Here is a 15,002-nt window from a genome sequence, read left to right as displayed (position 1 = left end):
TATGCAAGACGTAAAAAACACACACACAAAAGATAAGCCAGCAACAAAATCAAAGCGCAAACTGTTTTGAAGTTTATTTTCGTGTTGTTGAATGAGCTCTTAAAGTGGCATAATGTATTTTATGAAGCTGGTGAGAGTTTTATGGTGAAATTTACAACTTCCCAAGATGGCGCGTGTCTATGAGGAAGCTTAAAGACAGAGTGTCTTTTTTTGGCCAGAATTAACCTAATATCCATCTGAACTGAAATATGATAGTTTCTCTTTGTGTCTGCTTAAATCTAAACCCGGATTAATTTTAAACTTTGAGAGACATTGATTCTTCCGCCGTTCGTTAGCTTCCAAAGCTAGCGGAGTTAGCTTAGCCTGCTAACTGGGCCTTTGGTGTGTAGAAACAGTTTGTGTTATTGTGTGAAAAATGTCGAAAGTTCAAATTCTGAGAGCGTTACTGAAGCAGCGACTACCTGCAGATGACGAAGAAGAGATATTTGATGTGTTTGAAAGAACAGCAGCAGAATACGAGGAGGAACTTTGTGGTTTAAAAGAGGAGAACGAACGACAAAGAAAAGTACTGGATGCTGTTTTTAATTCCGACGACAAAACAGGTTTGGCTGCGGGTTTTTTAATGTTTTAAAGGACTATAGTGGGTGGGAACAGTGCCATGTAATTTTAGCTGAGACAGGACGCCAGTCTGTCGCAGGGCCACATATAGACAAACACATTCACACCCGCACGCACACCTACGGACAATTTAACGTTTCTAATCCACCTAACCTGCATGTCTTTGGATGTGAGAGGAAGCCGGATCACCCAGAGAGAACCCATGCAAACACAGGGAGAACATGCATTCAACGTTCTACACAGAAAGGCCGCAGGTGGGAATCGAACCCATGATCTTTTGCTGTGAGGCAACAGTGTTAACCACTAAACCACTGTGCTGCCCTTGTTCATTTATTGCATCATAAATTTTACAGCTTCATGACTGAACAGAGTAAGATTTTGTTAAGTAGACATCAATCATAGACCCCCCCCCCCCATACACACGTTTTCAATCAGGCTGAATGGGGGAAAAATGCCAAAGTTAGTGTTTGGGAGGGACAGATATTTGGACAACCGTGTACGAATGCAGAGCAACCAACTGGAATATGGGCAGATTCCTTATTGACTGAATCTTTTGCGATTGCGTGTAATTTAAAAATGCTCCAATCACGTTGACAGCTATACCACATTATTTGTCTGATCATAACGATTCCAAAAAGGTATAGTTTGGGCTATCTGTCACTGAATTCCATGGAGTTATGGGGTAAAAACAGCAAAAATGGTGACAAAGGTCAGTTGCAGTTTGTACAGGGGTCAAAAGTTAAAGTTGCTTAAATTTTGGTTAAAAAAAATGATGCAAATTATTGGTTGAGTTAATGGCATTTTAAAAAGGAATAGTTTGCACCATCTGTCATGCTTAGCTATAATGTTACGGGGTAACATATGTCATACGTCTTAGAATCCAATGGACGTCAACCTTGTTTGACCTTTACTTTGGAGATCTGAAAATAAACAGTTAATTTAGAACATGTGTGCCAAATTCCATGCTTTTATCACAAAATACTGTAGGCAATATACTGTAGAGGTCTTTTTTGATTTACAGAAACATTTGATACTATTGATCATACTTTGCTATTGAACAAATTAAATCTGTATGGTATTAAGGGATTGGCACGACTGGATAACGAGCTACTTACACAATAGGTATCAGTGTGTCCACATTGATGGGACAAATTCTGAGTTTTTGAGGATTACATGTGGGGTACCCCAGGGTTCAGTCCTTGGGCCATTGCAGTTTCTTTTGTAAATTAACGATATATGTTTGGTTTCCAATTCTGCAAGTTGTATTTTGTTTGCTGATGATACGACTGTTTTCATTCTCCACTGGACACAGTGGAGAATGAATTACATAAATTTAAACAGTGTTTCGATTCAGACAAATTATCGCTCCATTTTGGTAAATCTAAGTGTATCATATTTGGTAATAAGTCCAGGAACTTAAGCAGAAATTTATCTTTACATGATGTTAAATTGAAATTGTAACAAATACAAAATTTGTTGGTGTTTATATTGATGAAAAATTAAGATGGAAAACGCATATTAACTGTGTTAAATCTAAAATGTCAAAAGTCATTGCAGTTCTGCATAAAGCACAAGACATCCTCTCCCAACATTCTTTGGCCATATACAGTAGTGTTCATAATAATAGTAGAGCTATGTGACTAAAAAGATTAATCCAGGTTTTGAGTATATTTCTTATTGTTCATGGGAAACAAGGTACCAGTAGATTCAGTAGAGTCTCACAAATCCAACAAGACCAAGCATTCATGATATGCACACTCTTAAGGCTATGAAACTGGGCTATTATTAAAAAAAGTAGAAAGGGGGGTGTTCACAATAATAGTAGCATCTGCTGTTGACGCTACAAACTCAAAACTCTTATGTTCAAACTGCTTTTTTAGCAATCCTGTGAATCACTAAACTAGTATTTAGTTGTGTAACCACAGTTTTTCATGATTTCTTCACATCTGCAAGGCATTCATTTTGTTGGTTTGGAACCAAGATTTTGCTAGTTTACAAGTGCTTGGGGTCATTCTCTTGTTGAAAAACCCATTTCAAGGGCATGTCCTCTTCAGCATAAGGCAACATGACCTCTGCAAGTATTTGACATATCCAAACTGATCCATGATACCTGGTATGCGATATATAGGCCCAACACCATAGTAGGAGAAACATGCCCATATCATGATGCTTGCACCACCATGCTTCGCTGTCTTCACTGTGAACTGTGGCTTGAATTCAGAGTTTGGGGGTTGTCTCACAAACTGTCTGCGGCCCTTGGACCCAAAAAGAACAATTCTACTCTCATCAGTCCACAAAATATTCCTCCATTTCTCTTTAGGCCAATTGATGTGTTCTTTGGCAAATTGTAACCTCTTCTGCACATGTCTTTTATTTAACAAAGGGACTTTGTGGGGGATTCTTGCAAATAAATTAGCTTCACACAGGCATCTTCTAACTGTCACAGCACTTACAGGTAACTCCAGACTGTCTTTGATCATCCTGGAGCTGATCAGTGGGTGAGCCTTTGCCATTCTGGTTATTCTTCTATCCATTTTGATGGTTGTTTTCCATTTTCTTCCACACGTCTCTGTTTTTTTTTGACCATTTTAAAGCATTGGAGATCATTGTAGATGAACAGCCTATAATTTTTTGCACCTGCATGTAAGTTTTCCCCTCTCCAATCAACTTTTTAATCAAACTATGCTGTTCTTCTGAACAATGTCTTGAACGTCCCATTTTCCTCAGGCTTTCAAAGAGAAAAGCATGTTCAACAGGTGCTGGCTTCATCCTTAAATAGGGGACACCTGATTCACACCTGTTTGTTCCACAAAATTGACGAACTCACTGACTGAATGCCACACTACTATTATTCTGAACACTACTGTATGACATATTGTGTTGAGGTTTGGGGAAACACATGTAGAACTAATACTAATCCAATATTTCTATTGCAAAAGAAAGCTATAAGAATTATCAGTAATAAGCAATATCATGAGCTAACAAATTCATTAATTGCTGATTTGCAAATTTTAAAATTCTGGGACTTCACAGTACAAATTATGTATAAAGTCAAACATAAACTCTTTCCTAAACATGTCCAGGATCTGTTTAAAATTAATACGATTTCAGCTACAGTTTGAGAGAGACATTAATATTTTAGAAACTAAGGATCAGAACTACTGTAAAAAGTCAGTGAGTTTCCGTTAAGGTTGTTAATATCTGGAATACTTGTCCTGATAATATTAAGTTTCTTGGTACCTTAGTTGGCCTTTAAAGGCTTTACAAAAAATAATATACTTACCCGTTATAGCTTGGAAAATTAGGTTTACCATTTGGTTGTTGTGATTGGTTTGTGCACTGTTGCTCATTTGGTTGTTTTAAAATTCTGGTGTACTGTCTGAGTTGTTTTGTTTGTGCACATTTCATTTGTATTGTTATGAGTATATATATTTCTATATGTATGCATTCTTTACTTTATGGTATAAGGGGAGGGTATCTATAAGCTGAAATATACACTTTTTTGACAAACAAATTTATTCACAAAACGGGCATATTTCCTGCCATAACCATTTAAAAATCATGATAGATGGGTAGGTCTTCGCAGGTTATATACAATGAAACTTAGTTATAGCATTAAAATCTAGTTTTCAGCATGAAAAGACAAAAATAAATGAAATAAATGTAAGATATGTACGTGCAGACCCACACAGCTCAAGCACATCTCTCCCATGCCCATGACCACCACGTACACTTTCATACCAGCAACACTGTATGTTTGTATAAGAGGCACGACAGTTATTGCACAGTCTGTTATTGCATTAAGTTTGTTATTCCAGAAATCCATTATTGCACTGGGTGCTGGTGTTGTGATTTCTGCAGCCTTTCCACAGTTTTGGGGAAAGAGTTGTTTTGCAACCTGTTTGTGCATGCACTGGGCGTTCTCAGTTTATCTGAGCGGAGGGTGGTGAAGAGGGGTTTCCATGGGTGAGAGATCCTGTCTGATGTCTGTGGCCCATTTGAGGAGATAACTCAAGCAGAGGTTACTCAACTTTAGGAGAGGAGAGCTGACAATCCTCTCAGGTGTCTTCATGACCAGCTGTAGGTCTTTTCTGTCTGCATCAGTACAGCTGGAGTACCACACAGTAGTAGCAGTACCACAGCTGGAGTACCATACAGTACAGCAGTAGGTCAATATGCTCTCCATTGTCTAGTGGTAGAAAGTGATCAGCGCTCTCTGGGGAAGCCTGCTGCATCTTGGGGTGCTCAAGAAGAAGAGTCTTTGCTGGGCTTTCTTCATGATGATGCAGGTGGTGTTCAGGATCCAGGTCAGGTCCTCAGTGATGTGCACTCCCAGCCCCATTAACTTAAAAGTCAAGACCCTCTGCACCTCCTCCCCACTGATGCATAGACCATCATGGTGTTTTTTATTTTTGCCCCCCAAAGTCTTATGATTTTTGTTGTTGTTTTTGTGTTGGATGTTTGTTATTAGTCCCACTGTGGTCATGTCCTCATCTAATTTGATGAGTGTGTTGGAGTTGTGGGGCAAATTTCATTATTAATACCCAGTTTTCACACATACCATCTTATTAGATAAGGAAGTAGCATTGTCTGAGCTGTACTACAACACAAATGATAACTCATTAACTAATTGTCACAGACTTTCTCCTGTTGTAAATGTTATTTGGGCCTGACACAGCTTGTTTTGGACTCACATGACATTGACATATGTAGCAGAAATTCCATCCAAATGGTTTAATTTTACTGCAGATTGTCAAAAGCGCAGTGGAAGCGTCCCTCACGAGTCTGCTTCTTGGACAGTCACTTGGTTTTTCGAACTGCCTCTACCAGACATGTTTGGCATGCCCTGCTGCTTGTGTTGGTGACTGAGGTAGATAAAGTTGCAAAGTATTTATGTATCCATTCTCTGACGTACCTGAAGATAACTAGCTTATAAAAGTAATAATTTGTATGAACAACAGTCATATTTTTTTTTTCAGTTGCTGATGAATTCTGAATCTGGAGACACTGTTCATAACGAACTGTAATTCCTAAATGGTTTATTGGATATTTCTGCTCAACTCATTAAAGTTCAAAGTTGACACTTAAATAACATCATGTTTGTATTATTTCAGTTCCATGGTGGAGGTGTCTAAATACTTACGAACCTGACTGTACAATTACAAAAAACATAATTTACCAAATCACAATTGCAGTATTGTCTTTCACAGTCATTGTCTTCATGCTGAAAATTGCACACATTTGTCATTGCTGTTAATGTCAGTGTTTGTTTTATGTAGATATGCAGCATCTGTTGGTCAAAAAAGCAGCTGCTCCCCCTGAGGAACAAGCACGGACATCTAATCTGAACCAAGATGACCCAGAACTGCATCATATTAAAAAGGAAGAGGAGGAACTATGGACCTGTGAGGAACAAAAGCACCTTCAAGTGCTGGAGATTAATTCCTCCATCTATGCAAATGATGGTGTGAAACCTCAGTTCTCAGATTTTCTTCAGCCCCAAAATGAGGAGAACAGGGAGCCTGAGCCTCTTGCCAGCAGCTCAGATGAACAGATGAAAATGGATGATGATAAAATGGACTGGAGAGGATCAGAACCAGTTGGCAGGTTAGATCAAGGCAGTTATTTACACCCACATAGTGATGCTGTGATTTCACACTCCACTGGACCTGAAATTGATGTCAGTGATGTTGATTGGAAGGAGACCAAAGAAAGTAAATCAGGTTTAAACTCTTTACAAAATGAAATAATCCCTGTTTGTGATAACAGATGTAATGTTGGTGTGAAGCCATTTAGCCCTGAGTGTGATCAAAGGATTATTCACAACAATAATCTGAAGAAACAACATGGAATTCATACAGAAGAGAAACTGTTTAACTGTTCCAAGTATGGTGAAACAGTTTGCCAAATCAACAGTCTGAAAATCCATATGATGGTTCATACAGGAAAGAAAACATTCAAGTGTGCCAAATGTGGAAAAGCCTTTACCCAAAAGGGTAATTTGAAGAGGCATATGACCATCCATATGGGAAAGCCCTCATTTAAGTGTCCTGAGTGTGGAAAAGCATTTAACCAAAACTTCAATCTGAAAACCCATATGGTAATTCATACAGGAGAACGACCCTTTACCTGTTCTGAGTGTGGAAAAACATTCAACAATAGCAGTAATTTGAAAGCACATCTCCTAATTCATACAGGTAAAGGACGCTTCAGCTGCTCTGAGTGTGAAAAAACATTTAACAATCGTAGCAATCTCAAAACCCATATGCTAAATCATACTGGCGAAAGGCCATTTAGCTGTTCTGAGTGTGGAAAAACATTTAACACAAAAGGACGTCTGAAAACCCATATGCTAATTCATACAGGAGAAAGACCCTTTCATTGTTCTGAGTGTGGAAAAACATTTATTCAAAGCAGCAGTTTGAAAACCCATATGCTAATTCATACAGGAGAAAGACCCTTTTGTTGTTCTCAGTGCGGAAAAACTTTTAACCAAAACAGTCTTTTAAAAATGCATATCCTAATTCATACAGGAGAAAGACCATTTTGCTGTACTGAGTGTGGAAAAACATTTAACAGAAACAACCATCTTAAAACCCATATGATATTTCACAAAGGATACAAACCATTTTATTGTTCTGAATGTGGAAAAGCATTTGTCCTTAACAGTCATTTGAAAAGGCATATGATCACCCATACTGGAGAGAAAGCGAGAAAAAAAAAATCCAAGAAAAATAATTTTTAAAAAAGACAGCGAGAGAAATCATTTAGTGCCATTTGAAGACCCATGTGATGGTGCATGCTTGTGGCTTGAACAAGGATAATTTATTATTCCAAAATTCACAGGAAAAAAGATAAGTGCAACATCTAATCAAGTGATCTGAATATATTTTTATTACAGAATTAATGTGCATGCGTTTAAGAGTCAAGTACCACTTCTACTATCTTGGGGAGCAAAGTGCATGATCCACCCTGGAAAATAGACAGTTTTTTTAACTACTACGTGGGTATATTTTATATATAGCTATATTTTTGAAGGAATTTTTAATATTCAAACAAATTTTGAGATTAAAACTTTCTGCAGTTCCTTCTAGAGCCCGGCCGATATTATTGGCCGATATAAGCCCTTTTCAAAGTACTCACTATCGGCCGAAATTCTGCCGATAGAACGCTGATAATTTCTCATAAACAGAACAGTTACTTAAATAATGTTTGTGTCGGCAATGTAAAATGTCCTTGCACCGTTTGTCCAGTAGATGGAGCTCTGACTCCATTCAACTGAGGGCTGCTTACACCTGCTTAAATGTGTTCATCACCGGCCCCAAGTTTTTTGTTGTTTTTTTTTTTTTTTTTTTGTAATGTTATTTATCTTTTCCTTAGAGATTAATGCAACTTTGCACAGATTTTTTTTTTTTTTTTTTGTACTAGACAGTTCTTTGTTACTGTTCTTGAAAATTGCACAAACATACTACAAACATACTACAGGGTCTTGTGAAAAGAATCTTATTTTACTGTTACAAATATGATAGTTTCCTCACATGTTATATCAGGGTCCATGTTTTCTTGTTAAAATGTTCTACCAGCACTAAAACCAACCTCTGCTTGCACTAAGGTTGTTTGAAAGTTTTTTTGTTGTTGTTCTTGAAAGTTGCAGAATAGAAAAATAAAGGAGTGTTGTGAAAATAATGTTTCCTTAGTATTTGTGTTTCTTTCCTCTCACAATTACTTGTCTGCAACTGAAACGTTTTTCTACCTGTAATATAACATATCTAAGTTGAAGCAACAAGAGGTACAAGATCAGATGTATTTCACAACTCTTTTTAAGGATATGTATTTGCTAATTTCACAAAGGTTTAATTCTTGATTGAATTTTTTTTAACTTGAAAATTCTTCTCTGTTATAAAGTTAATCAATATGAGGACAAAGCTTCAGCTTTTAGCTCATACCTTTTATGTTAAGGGTCCAAAAAAGAACATTTTATTCATTAAAAAAAAAAATATCGGCTGATTTATCGGCCATCGGCAAATCAGCCGATTTATCGATTATCTGCATTTTTTTCATCCAAATATTATCATCGGCATCAGCCTCAAAAAATCCATATCGGTTGGGCTCTAGTTCCTTCATTTAATGTGGTTGCTAAATAAAATGGTAATTTCACTGTAAAATTACACTCCTCGTGCAAATTGTTGTGATAGATTAAAAATCATGGAACTGAGTAATTTGTGTGCTTGTACAGAAAAACAAAAACGTCACCCATACACATCAAATGCTGCCTCTTGTAATCCCAGCAAACTTGTTAACAACACAACTTCTTCACAATGACAACATGAAACCTAGTCAATGCTCAGTGTACAGTGCATCCAGAAAGTATTCAGAGCTTTCACTTTTTCTACATTTTATTATGTTACAGCCTTATTCATAAATGGAGTAAATTCATTTTTCCCACTCAAAATTCTGCTCACAACACCCCTTAATGACAACATGAAAGAAGTTTTTTTTTTTTTTCCCCAACAAAAATAAAACACTAAGAAATTAGGAGTACATAAGTATTCACACCATTTGCTCAGTACTGTGTTGATGCAAATTTGGCAGCAATTACAGCATCAAGTCTCCTTGAATATGATGCCATGAGCTTGATGCACCTATCTTTGGGTAGTTTTGTCCAGTTATCTTTGCAGCACCTCTCAAGCTCCATCAGGTTGGATGGGGAGCATCGGAGCACAGCCATTTTCAGATCTCTCCAGAGATGTTCAATCGGATTCAGGTCTGGGCTCTGGCAGGGCCACTCAAGGACATTCACAGAGTTGTTCTGAAGCCAGTCTTTTGATATCTTGACTGTGCTTAGGGTCATTGTCCTGTTGAAAGAAGAATTGTCGCCCCAGTCTAAGGCCAAGAGCACTCTGGAGCAGGTTTTCATCCAGGATGTCTGTAAATGGACTGCATTTATATAGCGCTTTTCCATCTGCATCAGATGCTCAAAGTGCTTTACAATTATGCCTCACATTCAGGGTACTGCCATACAAGGCGCTCACTACACGCCAGGAGCAATAGGGGATTAAAGGCCTTGCCCAAGGGCCCTTAGTGGTTTTCCAGTCAGGCGGGGATTTGAACCCATGATCCTCTGGACTCAAGCCCAACACCTTAACCATTAGACCATCACCTCCCCCTCTGTACATTGCTACATTCATCTTTCCCTCAATCCTAACTAGTCTCCCAGTTCCTGCCACTAAAAAAACATCCCCACAGCATGATGCTGCCACCACCATGCTTCACTGTAGGGATGGTGCCTGGTTTCTTCCAAACATGACACATGGCATTCATGCTAAAGAATTCAATCTTTGTCTCATCAGACCAGAGAATTTTGTTTCTGATGGTCTGAGAGTCCTTCAGGTGCCTTTTGTCAAACTCCAGGTGGGCTGCCATGTGCCTTTTACTAAGGAGTGGCTTCCATCTGGCCATTCTAGCATACATGCCTGATTGGTGGATTGCTGCAGAAATGGTTGTCCTTCTGGAAGGTTCTCCTCTCTCCACAGAGGAATGCTGCAGTTTTGACAGAGTGACCATCAGGTTCTTGGTCACCTTGCTGACTGAGGCCCTTCTCCCCCAATCATTCAGTTTAGACCTGCAGCCAGCTCTAGGAAGAGTCCTGGTGGATCAGAACATCTTCCATTTATGGATGGTGGAGGCCACTGTGCTCACTGGGCGCTTCATAACAGCAGAAATGTTTGTATACTCTCCCCCAGATTTGTACCTCAAGACAATCCTGTCTCGGAGGTCTGCAGTCGATTTCTTTGACTTCATGCTTGGTTTGTGCGCTGACTATCAACTGTGGGACCTTTTTATATGTAGACCGGTGTGTGCCTTTCCAAATCATATCCAATCAAATGAATTTACCCCAGGTGGACTCCAATTAAGGTGTAAAAATATCTCAAGGATCATCAGTGGAAACAGGGAACCCCCTGAGCTTAATTTTGAGCTTCATGGTAAAGGCTGTGAATACTTATGTACATGTGATTCCTTAGTTTTTTTTATTATTATTATTTTGAATAAATTTGAAAAAAAATCTCAAACTTTTTCATATTGTCATTATGGGATGCTGTGAGTAGAATTTTGAGGAAAAAATAATCCATTTTATCCATTTTGGAATAAGGCTGTAACATAACAAAATGTGGAAAAGTAAAGCGCTGTGAATACAGTGATGAAAGTTTTCTGGAAATTCACAGAAATCTGGGTTTTTACTTACGTGGTGAATGTTTCCTGGTTGTTTTTGATAGCATATGTCAGAATCCATTAATGTTCCATGCCCAAACAGTTGTTGGTGGTAATGCACCGTGTTGGTTTTCAAACCACCAATAAACTGAAAAGAAGAAGAAGGGTTATTTTTGTTTTCCTGGCCCAGGTCATATTTAGTTTTGTGGTCTGTCTTCACGAAGTTTGTATTTGTAAAATTATTTGGAAACAGGACCAGAACGGTGACCCAACCTTTTAAAATCATTGAGGAAATTGGGAAGGGCCGGACTGAACACCGAGGTCCTCAGGGCCTTCTACAGCTGCGCAGTGGAGAGTGTCCTGTCCTGCTGCCTCCCTGTGTGGTATGGTGGCTGCACGGTGGCGGAGAAGAAAGCACTGCAGCGGGTGGTGAAGTCTGCATAGAGGACCATCAGATGCAGCTTACCACCCACTGGGGACATCTACATCTCCAGATGTAGAGACAAAGCCACCTGCATCCTCCGAGACTCCACCCACCCTGTGCACAGTCTGTTCACACCCCTTCCCTCTGGAAGGAGGCTGTGCAGCATCCAGGCAAAAAACATCCAGACTGAAAAACAGCTTCTACCTGAATGCTGTCAGACTGTTGAACAGTCAACAAATTTGACAGTGCATGTAGTGCAAACTGTGAACATTGCACTACATGCACATTGTCACCTTCTTAATACTCTAATAGGAAAAAGAAATATGGCTTTTCAGGTAAATTGGTTGTGCCAGATTGTGAAGGTTTGGTGTTAAAACTTACAGCAGCAGCAGCAAATAAAAAGGGTTACAGGAAAGCAAGAAAAGAAGGTGAAATACAGTGTGCAAAAGTATGGCTCAGTGAAGCACAGATGAGAGTAGAGGCCATAAAGAGGAAGAAAAACCTGTGGTGACTCTAAAGGTAAATGGACAGGACATGGATTTTCTCTGTGACACAGGAGCATGTAGGACAGTGATAACAGACAGACCTCCCAGAACTAAATTTGCAAAAGAAGTTGTTTGGGTAAAATCTGCAAATGGACAGGTGAATTCAGAGAAAATATTAAAGTTTGTCAATTTTGAAGATCCTGAAACGGACCAAACTGCTTGTGTCTCTGTGGTTTATTCGCCCCATTGTCCAGTAAATTTACTGGGACGAGATTTGATGACTGCCTTATCTATAGGAGTCACACCAACGGTAGTTGGTATGAGAGCTGTGAGACAGCCCGCTACTGTATATACAAATTTGGCCCAGGCCTGGCAGTACTCTTTGGATCTGTCGGAGTTGAGACAAACTGAACAATTATTAGAGGAAGGTCTGACGACCTGTGAAAACAGAGAACATGTAGTAATGATGTCACCAAAAGATCTACACATAACTATGCTATTCACTCCACAAAAGGATGAAAGGTATGGAGCAGGATTTCTGAAAATTCCATCAGAATTACAGACAGTAGCACACCTATACACAGACAGAAAAACCACCTCTGTGTGTAGTGTAGTGCTGACCCAAAGTGCAGACAAATGGTACAGAGGAAAACCTGAGGCTGTGCCGCATATTTCACTGACAAGGGCAGACACTCAGTCCTGGAAGGACCTTGGAGGAATTGTTAAAATAGCTGAGGAAGCGACTGATTGGCACAAAGCAGATGCAATGTCGGTGTGGGATTTCAGTCCATCCACAGGCTTTTATCGGAAATACATGTTTGTAAGTGCTTGGACAACACCGGTGATACATGAAGTAGAGCTGGACGATTGAAATTTAATAACATCTGTGTTGTTGACACAGGAAGATGAGACTTTATTGGCCAAACTGCCTCCTCATCTCTGGGTGAATGCACCCACAGATGTAGGACTGTTGAAAAATATTCCGCCAGTCAAAATTAAGCCACGATCTGATTGGAGACCACGGATTAAACAATATCCATTAAAACCTGAAGCAGAAAAAGGAATTGAACCGGTTATTGCAGAATTACTGGAAGCAGGAGTCATCAGGGAATGTTTAGATGCATCCTGTAACACTCCGATATATCCTGTGAAAAAAGCAGATAATCAGAATTGGCGAATGGTACAAGACCTACGTGCAGTAAATGTTGCAGTAGAAACTAGTGCCCCTCTGGTACCAGACCCACATATGCTGCTAAATAGATTAAGTCCTGGAAACATGTACTTCTCTGTCATAGACATCAGTAATGCATTTTTCTCAGTACCTGTTCATCCAGACTCTCAATTTTGGTTTGCGTTTACATTCAAAGGGAAAAGATACACATATACAAGACTCCCTCAAGGTTTTGCTGACAGTCCGACCATTTTTACACAAGCAATAAATTGTTGCTTATCTTCATTTACTCCACCAGAAGATTCACAAATCCTGGTGTATGTAGATGACATTTTGGTGGCAGGAAAGACAAAAGACAGCTGTACAAAATGTACTATGATGCTTTTGCAACATTTGGCAGAAACATGAAGTAAAATTAAAAAGCAAAAGTTATAGTTCGTGCAACCACAAGTGACTTATTTAGGCCACGTCCTATCAGCTGAAGGGAAACGAATACAAGACGATCGATCGAAAGCACGCTATTCTCAAAGCGCCTAAACCGTCAACAAAAAAGGAAATGATGACTTTTTAGGTATCTGTAATTATTGCAGAGCCTGGATTCCATGTTATGCAGAGAAGGTGCAGAAATTGCAGGATTTAATACATTCTATACCAATGGCTATGACTGACCAAATACAGTGGAATAAAGAAGCTGAAGAACAGTTTACAGTTCTTAAACAAGAACTTGTGAGTTCCACAGTATTATCTCTGCCCAGTTATGCCAAGCCATTCACTCTCATGGTGGACACAAAACAGGGATTCATGTGTGCAGTCTTGCTACAACAACATGGTAATAAAAATAAACCAGTTGGCTATCGCCTGCTAGACAGATAGCATATACAGCAATGCTATTAAGTCAGCCACATATTACCATTGAAAGATGCAACACCTTGAATCCCGCCACGCTCCTACCTACTGAGACAGACGGTGAACCGCATGATTGTTTGGCAGACACACAGAAACAACAATTACCTCGACCAGACTTAACAGATGAACCATTTACAGATGGACTACATTACTTTGTGGATGGCTCATGTTTCAAAGATCAGAAAGGACAGACATTAACAGGCTATGCTGTTGTTCAACTACCAAATACTGTTATTGAAGCAAATCAGATTGATCATTTTAAATCAGCCCAAGCTGCAGAACTCATTGCATTAACCAGAGCTTGTATCTTGGCTAAAGGACAGAAACTGACAGTCTATACAGATAGTCAATATGCATTTTCAACAATTTGGTTCTTTGCAAAACAATGGCAACAAAGAGGTATGATAACCTCTACAGGGAAACCAGTGACACATGCAGGCTTACTCACAAATTTGATAGAAGCAGTGACATTACCATCACACCTGGCATTATGTAAATGCCCAGCCCACACCAGAGGCACAGATTTTGTCTCCAGAGAAAACCGTCTCGCAGACAAAATAGCGAAAGAAGCAGCAGCTGGTCGATATGGCACTTCTATTTACACAGCTCAGACAGACAATGAACCATTAATAGATTCTGACCTTTTTCTGGATATGCAAAAACAAGCACCAACACAGGAACGAAATCTGTGGTTAAAAAATGGGGCAACCCCAAAGGACTTTATTGTGTACATAACAAACCCATCCTACCCAAAAGCTTATTCAAAGCAGCTGCAATTGCGACACATGGGTTAACGCATGTGTCGACAGGGGGGATGGTACATATGGTAGACCAACACTTTACTACCTATGGATTTAATTTATACTCAAAAACTTTTGTAAAGCCTGTGTTACCTGATTGAAGCACAACCCACAGGGAAATATAAGACCCCGGAGAGGGCAATTCCCAAAACCACAGTATCCTTTTCAAATTGTTCATATGGACTTTATTGAACTAAATTGATGTGGACCTTATCAATACTGTCTAGTATTAATTGATGCTTTTTCAAAATGGGTAGAAATCGTTCCATCACAAAAAGCAGATGCTTTAACAGTAGCAAAAGCACTGTGTAAGACAATTATTCCGTATTATGGAATACCAGAGACATTGTTCAGTGATAATGGAACACATTTTGTAAATAAAGTTGTAC

The 15,002-nt window shown here is 39.1% G+C and overlaps 3 protein-coding genes across 3 annotated transcripts in view; all 3 read left to right on the top strand.

Moving 5' to 3' along the window:
* The window catches only part of LOC117525954 (zinc finger protein OZF-like), a 149,576-nt gene that overhangs the window by 99,200 nt on the left and 35,374 nt on the right, over nucleotides 1-15,002 (top strand). The window lies entirely within an intron of this gene.
* Nucleotides 1-15,002, top strand: part of LOC117525943 (gastrula zinc finger protein XlCGF57.1-like) — a 67,770-nt gene that overhangs the window by 26,026 nt on the left and 26,742 nt on the right. The window lies entirely within an intron of this gene.
* Nucleotides 316-7,380, top strand: LOC117525950 (zinc finger protein OZF-like). The gene is made up of 2 exons (XM_034187926.1): nucleotides 316-602; nucleotides 5,898-7,380. The coding sequence occupies exons 1-2, from the start codon at nucleotides 416-418 to the stop codon at nucleotides 7,361-7,363; spliced, it is 1,653 nt and encodes a 550-aa protein (XP_034043817.1). The 5' UTR covers nucleotides 316-415; the 3' UTR covers nucleotides 7,364-7,380.

This window comes from Thalassophryne amazonica, chromosome 15 (genome assembly GCF_902500255.1).
Source record: "Thalassophryne amazonica chromosome 15, fThaAma1.1, whole genome shotgun sequence".
Classification (NCBI taxonomy): Eukaryota; Metazoa; Chordata; class Actinopteri; order Batrachoidiformes; family Batrachoididae; genus Thalassophryne; species Thalassophryne amazonica.
The sequence above is the reverse complement of the archived record's forward strand: the minus strand, read 5'-3'. Positions and strand labels throughout refer to the sequence as shown.

What these genes read in the sequence shown, in the direction of transcription:
- LOC117525950 (XM_034187926.1), top strand. Translation starts at nt 416, where the DNA reads ATGTCGAAAGTTCAAATTCTGAGAGCGTTACTGAAGCAGCGACTACCT. An exon ending in TAATTCCGACGACAAAACAG is followed by an intron (nt 603 to 5,897) that starts GTTTGGCTGCGG and finishes TGTTTTATGTAG; the next exon opens with ATATGCAGCATCTGTTGGTC.